The sequence below is a fragment of the Pleuronectes platessa genome, chromosome 10 (genome assembly GCF_947347685.1).
Source record: "Pleuronectes platessa chromosome 10, fPlePla1.1, whole genome shotgun sequence".
NCBI lineage: Eukaryota > Metazoa > Chordata > Actinopteri > Pleuronectiformes > Pleuronectidae > Pleuronectes > Pleuronectes platessa.
This window is the reverse complement of record NC_070635.1, coordinates 25,314,602-25,333,260: the sequence shown is the minus strand read 5'-3', so window position 1 is coordinate 25,333,260 and position 18,659 is coordinate 25,314,602. Positions and strand designations below refer to the sequence as shown.

The 18,659-nt window shown below is 42.6% G+C and overlaps 1 protein-coding gene across 3 annotated transcripts in view; it reads right to left on the bottom strand.

The window, feature by feature from the left end:
- rims2a (regulating synaptic membrane exocytosis 2a) overlaps nt 1-18,659 on the bottom strand; it is a 129,535-nt gene that overhangs the window by 61,451 nt on the left and 49,425 nt on the right. For 2 of the 3 annotated variants that reach the window (XM_053432046.1, XM_053432047.1), the window contains exon 7: nt 3,257-4,206. In XM_053432046.1, coding sequence (XP_053288021.1) covers nt 3,257-4,206 — 950 coding nt within the window. Of the gene's footprint in view, nt 1-3,256; nt 4,207-11,414; nt 11,431-18,659 lie in introns of all 3 variants that reach the window. The other variant, XM_053432045.1, reaches the window with a different exon arrangement.

Genomic DNA, 18,659 nt, shown 5'->3' with positions numbered 1-18,659 from the left:
ATTGGATCATTAATTATTGATGCTGTTTTTACTAGAATTCAAGAGGCAAGAGCAGAAAAGAGGCAAGGGTGAAACAGTGTGTTTAAACAGTCACCAAGCTACAAAGGTAAAACCATGACATGTTAAACCTCTGCTGGAGGGCAGATCTTAAAACATCGACTTAAAATCTAAAATAAACGCTCACCTAACTTCTATCAGTAAAAATGCTCATACCACAGAAGCAGTGCAACTTATTCTGAAAAAGGTTAAATTATCAATATTTTTCAAAGAACAAGTTTGATAGTACAGACTGAAACTCCACCAGACTAACTGAGGTGCAAAAAACGATCTCAAAAGCTATTGATGACGACACTGGCTGTCACGACACAACGTCCACCTCTTTGCTGTAGTAAGCCAGCCAGCCTCTCCTTTTCTGTCTGTTCGGCACTATTATGAGACTGCATGTCAGGGGGATCGATACAGAGGAAAACACAGGGAGAGGCCATCAGGATAAATCAGTCTCTAGTGCTCGCGGGCACGAGCCAGGCCAGATACAGCAGGCACACCCTCTCTCTTCCAGTCTCCTCCTCCCTTTGGTTCCCCCTCATTCTGATCCCATCGAGCCCTCCTCCAGCCTCAGTGGCCTCCGCAGGGTAGCAGAGGTATTGAGAGCATGACATGCACCTTGCTTAGTCTACCGTTGCACACCCATCTCCTGATCTACCCCCGTCAAGCTGAGTACACAAACCGCAAGATGCTGATGGGTCACTTAAAAGGTGCTTTCTGTCCTCTTTCTCATCCCTCTTCTCTCAAACTATGGCCTCGCATGCAATTACAATTGGCAGCTGACAATTTCTTTGCTGAGTTGCCCTGTTTTTTTTTGCTTCTCATTCATTCTGATTTGCTCTGAGGAGGCTAATCAGAATCGTGCTAGTTTGCATGTTACAGTGTAAGACTCCTCCATGGTGTCAGCTTCTTCGACTGAAAAGTGGATGTTAAAACTGATGCACAACCTGATTCTGCTGAAATACATCGATGCCATTTCTACAGTCATTCTATTTTGGTCCATTTAATAATTCTGTGTATCATAAATACAGATTTTGGATCTGGTCATATTATAGAAGGATTTTTATTGATTATATTAATACTCTCCAGAATATTACATCCGTCCAAAATATTACATCCAAATCTGTGGATTTGGACCTCGTCTCTGTTGTGACTGTTTATTACATAATCATGTCTACTAAAAGAGTGCAAACAAGGACACTGGTTTAAAATAAATAATTCAGTGACATTTTCTGAACCACGTCCACCATATCTCAGCAGCCTTAATCGTATCATAAATTAATAAAACTGTACATCAAACCTAAATAAATAAATTCTTTCAAGTAATCAACCAAGGAGGTTCCACATGAAAGCCTCATCTATTCAGGTCGATAGTGGAACAACGTGCTTTGCTTTCTCTGAGCTGTGTAGGAGTCAGACAGACAGAGACAGAAAAGAACAGACCCTCAGAACAACCTGCTTCTCTCCCTATTTTTGTTTCATGGCTACCTGGAAACCTGGAAACTCCCACATCAATAATGTAGCGCAGATGCTGCTTCCCTTAGTGAGGAGAACCGTTACATAACAGAACAGACCAGCTGTATTCCTCCACTCGCCTCTAGATTAAACATTTCGAGCACGTGGCAGGTGCTTTGGTCAAGTGCTACTTCCAAAAGCAAACACTGCTACTGTACTCGCTTCCTGTTCATCTTTTATTCCTCTAGTTGTCAACCGCTCCTCCTTCTTCTTTTCCTGCTTGTTGCTTTTAACATTTCTTCGGTAAATGCCTCTATAATTACAGGTTTGACAATATAATCAATTTGCAATTACGACAGCTGTCAGGTGGAGCAGTCAAGAAGCCAACCGCCTGAACAATTGCTTTTGAGGTTGATTCTATGCAAATTGGCATTTAATTCAGTCAGGCTGACTGTTGACTCGCCAGTTTGTGTTTATACAAAAGTGCACTCATGTCTTGAAGCAGGTAGGAAATTTGCAAAGAGTGATCTGATTCAATTCTCATCTCCACAAGACCAATACTTCTTTGTAAACTGAAACCACTCCTTATAGAAATAATTTAAAGTGTTAATTTAATGTTTAAATAGTCTTTATACAGCTGTTATATGGATGTCAAGCAAACAGAGTGGATGTCAAGCGGTCAAGGCTAACTACAGGAAGACATCGTCCCCTGCACTTTTATCACCATCCATGCATTTAAGCAGTAGTCAACAGAAACCAACTCAATAAAATATACTAAATTATAGTTTTTTTTACACAGCTCACCATGTTTTACTAGACACCCACACCAGAGACCTCTCCCTGCGCCCCTGTCTGTCTGTTATTCAACACTGTCCATTAAACCTGACTGATCAAGTGAAGCAGCTGAGGCAGGTCACAGAGAAGTGTGCCAGCAGGAGCAACAGGATAAGGCCTTGAGAGCAGCAGCATTACATTTGTTTAATACACACAAAACACCCATCCACACTGAAACACATCAGGATCATGAGGGCACGAGCCTCCTCCTCACAGGCACTGGAGCTGTCAGAGTAAATTCAGGGAAAACATACATAAAACCCCAAAGTGCTCATTATTTTATGGTTTCTTGGACATTTACAGTGAAGGCTGAGATTTAAGAGGTAGGAGCAAATCTGTTTGAATCAAAGTCAAGACACACGTCAGAGAATTAACTGTTTCATGATCAGAAAATAGAAACTGAGGGAAATTAGAACATGAGCTTTTGATAATACACTATAGAGTCCTCCGAAGTAACAAATATACATATTTTGGTTGCATTTCATATTTATCTTTTAATAAATGTTTGCCCAGATTGTTTTATTACTCATGTTTTTCACAACGTTTTGTTGTTAATTAATAAATGCTGATGATTTCTAAATATTTCTTTAACCAAAAATAATGAGCTCTACACATAAAAAATACATATATAAACGTACAAACATACACATCACATATATGACTGTAGACAGGGGGAACTGAAGGTTATATCTGAGTCAAAAGCTGCAAAAATCACATCAGAATCAATATCAATAAGAGACAGCAAGTAAAATGCAATGATAATTCAATGAAATCGGACATTCCAAGAAATATTTTGTCATTTGTATTAGAAAAGAATGTCTTTACAATTGCATGAAAAAATATCTGAGCAGTATTAGCATTTAATCAAGCTATGCACAGACAGAGCAGACAGAGAGACACTGCTGGTGTGTGTGGCTCCTACCTTTCTCACTGACTGACTCACTCTCTATCTCCACATCCTCACAGCTGGTGTACTCCGGTGTAGTGGCCAGCTCCTCCTCTGAGCTGCTCAGTGACACCTGCCGCATCTTCCCTCCCTTTTTGGTTTTATGGGGCTTGGGGGGTGGCGGGCGCACTGACTCCGACTGGTCCGAGCTGAGAGAGTCGTTTCTCAACATGCTCTCCATCTTCTCCCTCTTGGTTTTGCGGACAGCTGAACTGGGGTCCAAATGGTGTTGCTGCCTCCTCATTGGATCCCCACCCCCACCCAGGTCTCCTCTCCGCAGGTCCCCGGATCGGTCACCCAGCACAGGGCTTCGGTGCGGCGTGGGGGGGCTGTGGTTGGAGGTTCTGTGACCCCCAAGGCCAGGACCCATGGACCCTGGGGAAGACCGGTCAACAGAGTAGGAGCGCTGTCCCACCATAGGCGGCCGGCGCTCGGTGAGATGCTGTCGGGACAGCCGAATGGGCCCAGGGTCGTCCTGCTCCGTGTAAGCCAGGGAGACATCACTGTGGCGCCGCTCATGTCTCATTCGGCCAACCTCAGCATGCATCCTCATCTGCTCCTCATAGGGCTGTGGCTTAACAGGATAGCGTGCCAGGTTGGGGTCACTGCGGTAGCGCGTCTGGAACTCCTCTTGGCGCTGCCGCTGGAGGTCATACTCACTGGGCGGTCCATCTAGCTCCTGGTCCAGAGGGTATTCCTGGGAGTGCCAGCGTCCAGGGCCCCGCCGGTCCCGGTAGCTCGTCCGTGCCGCATCCGCATCTGGATACATGTGTGGGCCCCGCGGAGCCCGCCGAGGGTCCCCATCCCCATAGTCGGACGGTGATCTGGGCATGCCGCCGTCTGTCGGGGCATACTGTGAGTGGTCACCCCCCTCCCTTTGGTCGTATTTTTGGTTTGGATCCCTGGATGCAGATGGGCTTCGTTTCCTGTAGATCACAGAGGGGGAACAAAACATGTAATTTAGGGATCGGACCACTTTGACCTGGACATTATGATTCTTTTAAAATACAGTATTGTTATATACAGCAGGTGGAAATGTGCAGTTTCAGTCAGAGATGTGTTCCACAGAGCTTCATCACACTCACTGACTACAGCTACTCTGCTGAGGCTGAAGCATTCAGTCTGCAGTCTATATATTCTCTCTAACTATTCCTGCACTGCTTGGGCTTCAGTTCCTGTCAAAACCGAATGAAAGCCCGCTCAGTCTCTGGCACACATACATGCACACAAAGAGAGAGAGAAATGAGACTAAGCAGCAGGATGCGGCACCACACCCTCCTCTCACTGCAATAGACTCTATAACCTCTTTAGGTTATTGAGTCTACTACTGCTCCTTTTTTAGCACACTTTGCATCAGGCTTGAACTCTTTTAAACAGAAAATAATTTAAAGAGATATACGTCTGGCTCTTTTTAAACAATATGGCATGTGAAGCCAAAAGCTCTATTCCCTGCTTCCTCTGATATATTTAAAAACGTATTTAGATTGGAAAAACACACTCATGCAGTCAAAATCCTGATTATCTAAATTGATTTGAAAGGTTGCACAGTCTTAACACAGACTAACACAGACTATTTTGTTTTACTCTTTTAGATCCATAGGAAGTCTTTCATTTTCATTTTGATAGCGTCTGATTAACTTTGTTGACATAGGTGCTTAAATCATCATCATTTATAATGCACTATAGACACCAGGATGACACAAGACGAGGCAACAATGTGACCGACGGTGTGTCTGAATTTATGATCCGCTGTGAAGGTAAACATTAACTTCATAACATTATTATAGCGATGTCTTTTTTATTTCAAACATTATCTATAATCATGTGTCTTGGCCTTGATAAACAGGAGAACATTTAGATTTCACAGTTAGTTTGGGAATAATGTGATGAATACTTTTTACATCAAGTATTTTACAATCAGGAGCCTTTTTTTCTAAAATCATCATTCACTCATCATTTTATTGTCTGACTGTCAGAATTTAAACCAGCCAGGAAGTGGATGAAACGCCCGGAGGAGGATAACTGTGTGTTAATGCATTTATTCCTTTGTTCAGAATCAGTTATTCATGAGACACTTTTCTCCTACATTTCTCCCACTTTTCCGCCCAAATAATAATTTGTCAGGAAAAAGCTCTGTGAAGCATTCCCTTAATTTTGTACTTGACAGCTTTTCATAAATGGCTTCATAAATCACTGCTGCCAGCCTTGCTCAGTGGCCAAGGTGAGGGCTCCTCAAGTGAGATTGGTTGATTCACTGAACCACAGAGGTTCAGTCCCTGCCTACTGGATCAGACCCCAAGATATCAGCTCTGTGATGAAGCACATGTGGCTCTCTCTTGATATAAAAAAACTAAATATATATTTTTAATAAATCATATCAAATGGTGATATAGAATCAGAAATTAGTTTTGAGGCCAAATTTGTAGGGTTTGGAATTGAACATAAATTAACATGGAAAAAATATTTGATATATTGAAGGAAAACTTTCAAGGTCAATACCAATCCTGTTCAAATTCTAGAGATACATTACATCACAACACTGTGCATATAATGCATTGTTCATTAATACTTCCTCTGGGGGTCAACTTTAAAAACAACTTCTATTATATTATTCCAGAACATTATATTACAAGATTTGAAAATAATGCAATCAATGTTAAGAGTTTAATCAAATGTATAAGCATCTTGCTTCTGCCTGTGCCTTTTCATTCATTTTATAAATATACTTTATCTTTTCATGACTGAAAATATGATACAATACAAATCAAGATAAAAGATCAAGTGATGTGATTCATTATGCATGTGCAGCAGTTGTAGCACAAAGGATGTAGTAGAAACACAACAAATCTCTATTGGATATCATATGCACACTAATGAAAACATCCCTGTTTGTTACTAAAATAAAAGTCTCTGTGATGCAGCCAGCTCACACTAATGACCTCTCCTTTCAAATCACAACAAATCCCTCCTGTCACCTAGTGATTCAGACGCAGCTGGAGAAACACATGAGGGCTGTTATTCACAACATGCTCCAGGTCACTATCTGAGTGCCACTTCATTCACAAATCCATAGTGAAGTGGCAGCAGAGATGATATGGTGGAGCAGGGGACAGACAAAGTGGATGGGAGAGAATGTGGAGCAGGGGGCGAGTGAGCAAAATCTTTCTGCAGTGATGATGATAGCGAGGTGTGTTATGTATATGTGTGTGCATTCACTTGTGCATGTCTGTGTGTTTGTGTCTGCGTGTGTTTTATGTGTGTTGTGCTGGCCGCCTGAGCAATGCTTCACTTTGGATCTCAGTATGTCCTCATAGGGCTTCAGGTTAATGTGCCCTCGGGGGCGTTGTGTTGAAATGCCACACCTGAAACATGCACGTGGAACATGCACATAGCAACTCCGGCAAACATTAACAAACTACCCTTTGATGAGATCTAACTCATCCTGACACAAGTATTACATTTCCCTGCTCCTGTTTAGGCTTGTGTGTCCCTCCTGTCCAAACAGAGAAATGTCTACGGCAGCCAGCGAGCATTGTGCGCTCCATCAGCATCTGCCTTACGATGCTAACGTTGTCAGCGTTAAAACCAGCCCTCAGTAAGTACAACAGAGCGGTGGCGCAGCACTAAATTTCATACTGTGCATTATTCCCCCATTGCTCCAGCTGCCACAGTTACTGTAATAGCCTCTCTGCAGATACCTCTGAGCCCCCCACAGCTCTGCCATGATACACTCTGCTGATCTTAGATTTGCATTTCGTCCTCAGTGACACAGACAGTGAGAAAAGGAAAGAAGAAAAACTAAATGTGAAGAGGCAGGGGATATCATCGACAACATGTGTGGATGAGAGGAAGTGTGACACAAATGAGGCAGAAAAGATCAGGTAACTGCTTCCTATAGCTAAACATGTGGCCGGTATGTGCGTCCTGCCGCTCTTGTCAGGCTCAAGCATTGAATGAGAGGATGGGATCACGCTGCCTGTGACGCTGCACAGAAGCCTGGCTGCTGCGACGACTGAGTCACGAGCCACACAGTGACGGTCTTCCTTCCATCACGCCTCCTTATATAGTAAGATGTGTGCGTGATGCAAGCGTAGATGTGGCACTGAGCCGCAGCATAGGCAGCATGGTGATTCGTCTGAACGGGCCGACAATAGAGAGACAAGTTCAATGACTGCATGGTGGACTGTGGGAAAACAAGCCACCATTCTGTACATTCCTGTTGTGGGAATACAAACAGAGCCTCGTCACTGCCCTTGTCCTGTTCTGAGCTAACTATAGAAATCCTCTGCTGTTACAGTATATGAAACACGAGACCTAATTCAGCTGCAGACAATGGCGGTGATGACAGTGAGATTCAAATCAGGGAGGTTGATAGAGCTCTCATGTAATGACCGACAGCAGGAACTTTATAATCAACATGGGAGAAAAGATTCTTGCACCTTAGCAAGGATGTTCTTTTGGATCTAATGGCTGAAAGAAATTCTGTTTCGGCATCCACAGCAAAGGAGGGTAGAAGGTGTATCTGTTATGCAAAGAGGAACTTCCATGTCACTGTATATCATAAGAGAAAATGCTGTTATGGCAAAAACAGATATGGCATCTGTTTTTGCTGCCAGCACAGTCTCATATACACCTCCTGTTCTAGAAGTAATTCCAATATTATAATCATCTTTTTAAAGTAAAGTACACTGTCCTCATCAAAAGCAGAATAATGTATCAAATCCGTGGCTCACAAAAATCCAGGGATTACACTATGGCCCCGAAGGATTCAAAAGTGCATCCCTAAAAGATTAGTAGTGACCCAACACACTCGCCATGATAAAACCTTTATTTGCTGTTATTTTCTGCAATGCGACACACAGCCCAGTGGGTGAAATTCCCCAATATACTGTGGTGTAATGGGAAGTGGCTCCGGCTGGGGTGAGGTCGTCCTCAGATGTGTCGCTGCTTTGACCTACTGATGGGATCTGATCAGGAACATCCGTAGAGATTGACTGTGTGTGTGTGTGTGTGTGTGTGTGTGTGTGTGTGTGTGTGTGTGTGTGTGTGTGTGTGTGTGTGTGTGTGTGTGTGTGTGTGTGTGTGAGAGAGAGAAAGACACCCCTTATACTCTGTTTATGATGAAAGGCTCGAGATCAAGCAGGAGGCCCCTGTGGTCACAAATCTTTACCATTTCATGTGGCTTTACGATAAGAAACAAGACAGAGGGATATCACACGTCCGTTCACACAGAGTCTGCAAGACACAGGCTGATGGTCAGTTTACTGCTTAGTAGTAGTGGTACAGTCCATATTCCCTGCGTCCTTCAGGTCATGTACAGTCTTGGTTTAAAATGATGATCATATCAAATTTACCTCCCCTCTCTCTGCAATGTACAGCATGAGATGAGATATATTTATTTAAAAAAAAAATGTTTTCCTATAGATTTGCACATGTAGTGATTTCGACAAATTGCACTTAGGTCTGCACACACACAGCCACCCAGGAGGTTACTCTGATATTCCATTTAAAACCAAAGACTCACCACAAGCACAAAGATCAATAAGTGAAAGTCAATGAGGAAGCATTCTGTAAGGGATGAACCCTTCGCAGATGTTGCTGGCTTCATGTACTCAGATGCATTGTGCAGAAACACCTTGATGCATGTACACACCGACACACACTCACTCTGGCCACAAAACCCTCGTCCAGCATTTCATAGATATTAGCCTGAGCTTGAGCTACTTAGTGATGCTGTGAAAACTAAAATACCAAGATGAAGCTGCTGCTTTCTAATGATGCTGTGATAATTACCCCTGAGGCAAAGAAAACTGCTGCTCTGTTGTTTTGATATTTGCTGTGAGTTGCTGTAGGAAGTTAAACAACAGTGCTGCACAAATGCACTTTACTGTACATGCAGGCTGCCTTTCATTATGTTTACGTAACTGGCAACTGTCTACAGAAAATACAATACGCACTATACACTAAATATACAATAAAGATGTTCTCAAGTCCATATTAACTTTAACTTTACAATAATTCAACAGTTTGAATTTCAACACACTGCATTGTTCTCCCATCTATATCCAAAGGGCTACAGTCTGAATCGTGAGATATAACTCGCCTTATTGAAAGTATCCGTTGGATCCTGGGAAGTAGCTTTGTTCAAACTTCTGCCTGGCTGCACCTCGCAAACACATGGCCTCCTTCACACAAACGGCGTTCAGTCCAATCCAAATGAGGTACCTTAGCAGGCTCACAGTTTACAACCAGGTCCTGTGTTTCAAATCCTCTCTCCTCTATTGCGAAAAGTGTCCTTGTTTTATTTCTAGATAGCTAACGATGTTCTACACACAGCGGCAGCAGATCTAGTTCTGCAGCAGTGTTCTTCGGACGGAGTGGCTGACACTAGCTCTCTCTGCTCTGCCTCTGCGGCTGCTGGAGACACATGTTAAATAAGACAGCCAAAGGCAATCAAGGTGAAAATGCAACCCTGCCCCCTTGAGGATTGTGCCACCTCCACTTTGTGGATAATGGAGAAAAGTCAAATGAGAACAAATGAGTGGTGCGGTGTTGCAGAGCTCTACTCTTCCAGGGATTCTGGTCCACTAATGACAACAATACTTCCTGGTCTCTATTGAAAGAAGATAACTAGAAAGAAAGCACGAGCAGAAGGAAAACTATCTCAATTTGCGTGTCTACCGAGAGCAATCAGAGAAGAAGAGATGACAAGAGGAAAAAATACGCCTCCAAAGACATATATGCAGATGCAGTGTCACTCTTCCTGACTCAGCCATGAGTATCCTCGCAGTAAAAAAATATGCATCCACTCCTTCGATTGCCAAGTACAATCAAATGAGGTTAAATTCCAGTTCAGCTGCATCTCCTATTAGTCAAATGATATCGTTGCATGATCTGCTTTGTTTTTGACGGTCTGCCGTGTCCACAGCTCTGCTACACTGCTCGATTTAGATGAATTGCACAGTTGATGACCTTGCTGCAAAGGCTTCTGGGAGCCTGAAATCAAGCCGACTTTCAGATTTAACATCATCATCATGTGATCGTTAAAACTGGCTGGATGTCGGGCAAGCGACCCCAACTCACCTCCATAGCCTTTCAGCCCTCTGCCTAGGAAGGGATTACATTCCTTGGTTGATTACTAGGTCACATCTATTACCAATCACAAACAGAGCAGGAAGTTTCACCTAATCCCATTCAGCCTGAGGCCTTATGATCTTCAAACTGAAAAAATGACATGGTTTTGTGTGCGTGTTTTTTTGTATCCACAAGGTGGATTTTAAAGCATTAAATCAAATATGGAAGAGGGAGAGGAAAAGTGAAAGTGGGGGTCATAAATTCAGTGCATTACAAAATGAGACTTTTTTCCTGGCTCTGCACCATTATGACATGGTTGGTTTTCAGTGACCTGGTTTGGGACTTAGTGGGTGTTGTTAAAGTCTTCCCTACTGCCTCTATCTTCTCACTCTTCTGCCTCAACACTTTTCACATCTGTCACCATGATTCACCGGTCACTTTCCATCCTTCTTTCCTCTCCCCTCACCTCAGCCCTCCCATGAGACGGAGCCTGCGTTGGACTGCAGATGTGCTACTATGTGCTGTTTGTGACAGTGATGGTCAAAGCTGAGTGACGGGAGCATGGAATCAGGGAGGACAGGTGGAGATGGGCTGTTGACACAGCGTTTCCCAGGACAGAGGTTGAAGGTAGAGGAAATGGTTTTATCAGTACAGTCAGGGATGGGGCTATAGGCTGCAATGCTCTAAGTAGCTGACTGCCACTCCTGGAGACGAGAAGATGATTTCAGACCATCAGTGATGACACAGCAGGCCTGAGAAAGACTCTGGATGACATTGGTCAACTTGAAATATTTTTTTAAGTTTGAATATTGCTACTGAATTTGCTATAAATATAATTTAAATACTAAAATATATTTATGGGCTGGCACGATTTGTGGCACACATAGGGTTGTATCTAAAATAAAGTGTAGTGAGGAGTGTAAATAGGGCCACCTTTGCTGCTGTGTATCACACATTAAAGATGGAAAAGTTCAATCAAACCTTGACACTTTTATATTTGATGAATCCAGCTCATGTTGTATCACATGTTAACTTACAGTAGCCATTTAAGTTGTTATACCAGTCTAACCTATGACCTTGCAGTCACATAACAACAAACTAGACTAATGTGTTCAAGTGTGTCACCTAAGACTATGTAGCTAAAGAAAACAGTTCAAGATTAAATCAATACGTTATTATTTATATAGGCCATATTCCTAAATCATAATTTGTCTCATAGGGCTTAACAAGATGTGACAATCTCTGCCTTTAATCCTCAACAAGAGTTAGGAAAAACAACCCAAAAAATTAAAAGAGAGCTGCATGTGAGGGATTCCTCTCCCAGGATGGACAGAAGTTCAATAGATGCCTCGTTTCAAGATTCTTTATCGTCATATGCTCAGTAAGAACAGGCGTTGCACCATGATACAATAAAAATCTTTCTTTGCTAGTCCTCCAATGGCAACAGGATTCAACATAAAAATAGAGGTGAGCACAAGACTAGCTTTCTAATATATGTATTTATATTCACACATACTTGTGTTTATATGTACGTATTTGTGCAAAGAGCAGCAGCACCAGCACAATAGCAAAGTGAACATTATTGTGTATAGTAGCTAGAGTGCATTATGCATTATTGGTGTGTGTGTTAGTGTTTTCTAAAGTTCTACTGTCATACTGGTGGTAAGGAGCAGTGTGTATTCATGAGCCTGATGGCCTGTGGTAAACTGTTGTGTTGTCCTGGACTTCACAGTACTGTGGTGTTTGCCTGGTGGCGAGAGTGTGAAGAGGCTTTGTCGGGGATGTGGTCTATCCCTGATCATGACGTGGGCCCTTCATGACCCTGGTATGGTAATTGTCCTGGTACGATTGGCAGGTAACTCCTGAGATGAGCTATGCAGGTGGGATTACACGCTGGAGGGCTTTCCAGGGTTCCCACGCTTGCCTTGAAAAAAAATTCCATGCTACCTCCTGATTTTCCAGGTACCATATTAAGTAATGATCTATAGGCCCCTGAAGCTTTCCGCGCCCCCCTCCCCTCACAAACACAACCCCCTAGGACACCTGACTACTAACTTGATTTAAAAGATGTGCCAGTCAAGTCTACATTGTAAATGCTTAGAGATTATGTGTTATTGATATATCAATGCATGAAATAATGCAACAATCTGTAGATGAACAACAATTTATTGAACGGGAACTTTGAGACACATGAGCACTGGGATTGATATTTGTTCTCTCTTCCACTCCTCTCCTATCTCATCCTGTCCTCTTCTCTCCACACCTCCCCTCTCGTGTCCGCTCCTGTCTTCTCTTCCTACTCTTCTCAACTCCTCTCCACTCTTCTCCCTTTTCCTCTGTCATCCTCTACTCTTGTATCCTCCTCTTTCATCTTCTCCCCTCTTCTCTTCCTCATCCTGAATCTACAGCGTGTCATTGTCACTCACTCCTGTAATGCATCACACATTTGAGATTATGAGTCTTACGTAGAAGAGGTAATATGCCTACTCTTACTCTGTAAAAGCTTTTGTAAATCAAACTAATGAACCTAAAAGGAAAAACATAAGGCTGGTTCCCCTGTGGTTCCTCAGTACAGCAACTTAAAAAATGTCTCACCCCAAATGTTCCTATTTAGTAGTATCATTTTTTTAAAGAAAAAACGAAAAATCACAAAATAGCTAAAAGTAGATATAAGAATGAATGTTACAAAATTGATCAAGACTAGACTGGTCATGTCATCTAGTATAGAAGTAATGTCACAGCCTAATGTGAAAATGTATTGGTAGTTAGCTAGCAACGCAAGCTAGCCAACACTAGCTAGTTAGTTAGCAAGCTGAATGTTGGCTAGCAAGATTGCACTGCATGTGCTTGCTAACCATCATTAATGAATCCAAATTCAAAACAAACTCCCCTAAATGTGGTGAATAACACGGTTTTAGGAAAAGTCAGTGAGTGAAATACAGATGGGGATCGAACATAGTTCTAGTATTTTAAAAGCAAGGTAAAAATTACGTCAACAATTCTAGTGTAAGCTGCTAGCTAGCAAGTTGCAGCTTGCTAGCTAGCAAGATTGCACAGGTTACTAACTAACGTTGATAAACCCAGGTTTACCACACAGTTAAAACACAGCTTCTTACATTTGAGGATAAACTTGCATAAGAAGTTTCACTGTAGATGTCAAGGCTCCCGTGTTGGCTGGGAAATGCATGTATTTGACCCTTCTATTGAGCTCGCGAGTAATGTTTCTCGGTTATTATTCCCGAAGTCCACCAATCCGAAACTATACTTTTAAAGTCCATATCACCAGGTTGCCTCATCAAATTCCAACATCCAATACACCAGATAGGATGCCAAGAGCATGTTCTACAACATGGGATCATCCATTTCTATCTACAGTAAGAGCTGTTCACATGTAAAGGGTTTTTATAAACTTATCTTAATTCTGTGCTCAATAGTTTCATTTTATTACTATTTTACACATCATCCAATACAATTTTCCAGGATAACTGTTTCAATTTCCATGTAAGTGTTCACTTTTGCTCAGTTTCCATGACTTTTCCAAACCTGGAAAATGAAAAAATAAATTCCATGTTTTCCATGGTTTCCAGGTACCGTGGGAACCCTGCTTTCCTGTCCTGGGCAGTGCTGTTCCCATAACACACTGTGATGGAGCTGGTAAGGATGATCTCAACTGAACAGCTACAGAGGTTTCTGAGAATTTTTAGTGGCATACCAAATTTCTTCAGCCTTCTTAAAAAGTGTGAGATGCTCGCTGATGTGAGTTCAAAGGTCATTTGAAGGTTTTCACCCGCTCATCCTCTGTGTCGCTATTGTGAAATAATTTTTGAAGCCCTCCCCTTCTCCTTGAGCCAATAATAAGTTATTTGGTTTGTCTGTATACAGGAAAAGATTACTGTCATGGCACCAGGCCACCTGGTTTGCCACCTCCAGTGTTCAGCCTGATCACATTAGTGTCATCTGCAATCTTAAGGATGTTGGTGTTGTTCTGGGTGGCCACAGTCACAGGTGAAGAGTGTGTAGAGTAGGGGGCTCAGCACACAGCCTTGTGAGTACCCAGTGCTCAGAGTTCTTGTGCTGGATGTTCGGCCTCCGACTCTGAATTACTGAGCTTTGTCTGATAAGAAATTCCCGGTTACAGAGGGGGTTACCAGTCTGAGAGTGAGGATCTTTGTAGAGAGTTTGCGTGGAAGAAGTTGTACAGCTCTACATCTATCAGCTCAGATGACAGTGTCTGCAGATCTGTGAGTCCTCCACGAAACACAGGCTCCGTCCTCCTGTCTGTGGAGACCAACCAGTGCCTAGTCTGCTCATTCTATGTTTATACTCTGCACGGTTAATATATCTTCCGCACTGCACCGCCTGTTAGGTCTCCTTTTTAAGAAAAGGCACCGCTAGCGCACTATGTAGGCCAAGCCCCCACAGAATATGCCATTAAGATTAGCTGCCGGTGAGGACTGTTGCATTCCTGCTGGCTTCTACCCTCCCTACAGAGAAAGGTTGGAGCAGAGAATGTGTTTACTTTTTTTCTTATTGTGAAGACCACTGAAGCCGGAACTGCCAGACATCCAAGCTGTAAATCTTTTAATTAGTAGATAATGTCTAATTGCTTTTTTTAAATGTTTAAACTAGCATCTGCGCTTTTCATACTATTTTAAGGAAATATATATTTTGTTAACAATATATATCAGGAAGTTACTTTTGATATGTGTTTAGGCTCTCACAGCATTTGAGACCTGATTTAATACATGGAGAGTTCACATTGACCTCAGAAAAAGTTTTTATGAAATTTAAAATTAACATCATTCCCATGCTAAACCTCAGGGCTTCCGTTGCCTAAACTGAACAACAGACAGGAGTGGTGTCATAGCGGTGCAGTTTGTACAGCTGCCTTCCACCCCAACCACGTTCTGGTATGATGCAGGTTATTCTGTAAATGTAGGGTTAAATGCCACCACAACATAAGGCTTCATGATAAACAAACATCATTTGTTGCAGACAGATTTGTCCCAGCTGTTTATCATACTATGTATTGGCTGAAGAACAGAGATTTGCTGCAGTATCTTGCTGCCCTCTCAGCTGTCCCATCTAGTCGATCTACCTCTGATCACCTCTGGTGCTGTCAGATAAGTGCTTTGTGTGGCTACACCCAACAGTAATGTCACAGCGCACTGACACACCCTGCAGTGAATGAGTAAATGACGGCTTGAATCAATTCACAGTTCTGACCCAACTCACCAACCCATTACAAAGACCTTCCAGTATAACATGAAGAAATATCCATGGAGGCTCCTCCTAGCTGCTGCTGTTACTGTATAGAGCATGTTGATTGTTCAGTGCTTGTCAGTCATTGTTCATTTTACAAAGCACTCTGTGTCGAGAACACATTGAGATCTGTTGATCTTTTCAGAACGCAGACTCTATTGTTATCACACAATGGTTGAATTTCTGCACTGGAAAAGAATGTCTCAAGAACCATGGTCCCCTCATCTTATCCCCTCTCTGTCACACAAGTGATTGCACGTGCACGTAGTCTCTCTCTCTCTCTCTCTCTCTCTCTCTCTCTCTCTCTCTCTCTCTCTCTCTCTCTCTCTCTCTCTCTCCCCCTTTCTCTCTCTCTCCCTCTCTCTCTCTCTCTCTCTCTCTCTCTCTCTCTCTCTCTCTCTCTCTCTCTCTCCCCCTTTCTCTCTCTCTCTCTCTCCCCCTCTCTCTCCCTCTCTCTCTCCCCCTCTCTCACTCCTCACATGCATTTCCTCTCGGTTCTGCTAAGTATGCATTTTTCATTCCAGTGAGCAAGCCGCATTTGAAATCAAAGGCAGTGACGCTGCACGGCTGTCTGGCTACACAGAAAGTGAGGAGGTAATGAAAAAAGCTGAGGGGTGAGTCAGAGGATGTTTTAATAATCCTTGCTGCCCAAAATAACATCTCTGGGGCTGGACGGACCAACGACCCTCATGGGAAACCAGCAGCGGTTCAATCTGGTCTGGAGTCCTTACATTGGTACAACCCCACCCCAACATACACTTTCCCCATCCCTCTCTGAGTCCATTATTGTCAACAGATAAGACTGCAGCAGCACAACACAGCGCGGCAGACAGCCAAGCCCTTCCTGAAAAGACTAAGGAGGGCAAAGGGGTGCATGCACGTGGGGGGCATATACAAGCTGCCGGAGGTGTGATCCAGACAGTGGGAGGGAGGGGCATGAGGTCTGACCGGTGAGCAATGTTATTGTCCAATCATTGCTGACAAATGGTGATGGAGTCCAGGATAAGTAGCTCTTCATGTTAGGTTCAAGGTTGGGCCTCAATTGTCCCATAAAACACCTTTACACACTTGTCCCTGTATGGTTCTGCCCTCTGTGGACAAATGAGCTGAGGAAATGAACCTGTCGTCTAGTAGGCCTACAACAGATACCAATCTGATGTTCCTGCACAAAACCTCCAGTCTCACTAGACATTCTTCAGTTTCACCTCATCCTCACAGCATTTCTCCTTTTAGATGTGATGCTCACTAAGAAAATGTAATGAATGTCACATTCAAACACAAACAACTACTCAGCAGCCTGCCTTAAACATAGGAAGGTGGTGTTTAAAAAAAGATCATAATACTATATAAATCAAAAACCTAATCTGAAGGAAGTAACAATAGCAATAATTTCTAGAAAAATGACTACAGGCTGTAGTTTACAGCCCATTCGTGCTTGAGACCAATCAAGAGAGTTAAAATATGAATATCCTATCACCATGTTAAGTGTGACTTGTATGTACCACACCTGAGCCAACATTTTTAAATGCCCGATTTTTTATATTGCAAGTAAAAAGTATAGCAACTGTGACGAGCTTTGGGATTTATACCTATACTGTGAAAACTAGTACTAGTACTACAATTACACAATGTAAAGAGAATCTACTTAAATGCAGTATCTCCATTTAACTGTCTTTTTTTTAACAGTAAGCACTGTATGTATCACAGGTCACGTTTACCATCACAGCAGCTATTTTTAGCATAACGGCATTATTAAATTAACATGTATGCTGCTTACAGTGTTGCTCACTGATTGCCCATTTTAACAAACTCTGACCTATACTGAAATAAAAAAGGTAAATGACTTAGTGTCAGATGCTAAATTTGTACTGTGTAACTGAGAAACAAAAGACTGAATTCAAGCCAGCATGAACGAAATGTACAACAATTTTGTGTGCCAGATTACCAATGCAACATATGTTAGAGTGCAGGAGGGTGTGCAAAGTTCCACAAGAACAATCGCACTGGATGAGCGGATTTTCTCAGTTCTGATCTGGGAGTAGTTATGGTACTGCTATTGATTTCAGTGCATTTGTCGGATTAAAAAAACTAAACCAACACCCTTCTGCCTACATCTTCTCCATTCCAATTTTTATTGCCTTTTCCCCAAGTCTCTCATAAGTTGAACTCAAACAGATCTGCTGCTAGAAGGCTCGCCTGGAGGCAGACAGGAAGCTGTACGTAATGGGAACACAGTGCCTCCCGAGCTCTCTTCTGAAATGACTTCTCTTGTTTGAGAGATGTCACTACACACACACAGGCACACAAACACATTGTTATATCATTGATAAGCTCACCTAAATACAAGGCTTGACAAGTTTGGAAAAGCCATAAGGAAGAAGATGGAAGATCCTCATCTGTAAAACTAAAGACTTAACACATGTTATGGCACATAACGTGATACCAGGTCATATATTTTCTATTATTAAAAGCTTAATACATGATTGCAACCTTGCTGCTTCATCCCCAGAGAGAATCCAGCTAACTAATAATGTAGGATAGATGCAGATACTGCAGCACTACCTGATGGATTGGAAAAATGCTAGCTCTGTGACAAAGTTTTGCCTTTCCTCTGCGTCTGATGAAAAAGCCACTTGCTGTGTCCCTGTGTGCTCAGCAGAAACCCCTTTTCTCCTGCACTCAATGACATTAACAAGCCAACATCTCAATCGATGAACCCATGGTCAGACCTTTGCAGGGCGAGCCCCAGACCTAAGGGCTGTGTGGGTTAATTGTAATTGCATAGGACAGCGTCTGTAACACATGGTTTCGGCCAGACAGCTGAACTGACAAAAGTGGCCTTGGTCTGAGAAAACATTTAGTGTACTGCCAGTTTACTTCACAGAGATGAACCTGAGCATATGTTCTTATATTTTTAATCAGCTGATCTGCGCTTGGCCACCGCTGACCACCACAACTGCTCCCCCAGTTTACATTTGGTTTTATATTGCACCTAAATCCCGAAAATCTTCATACCTTATTGCATTTGTACAAATGAAAGCTG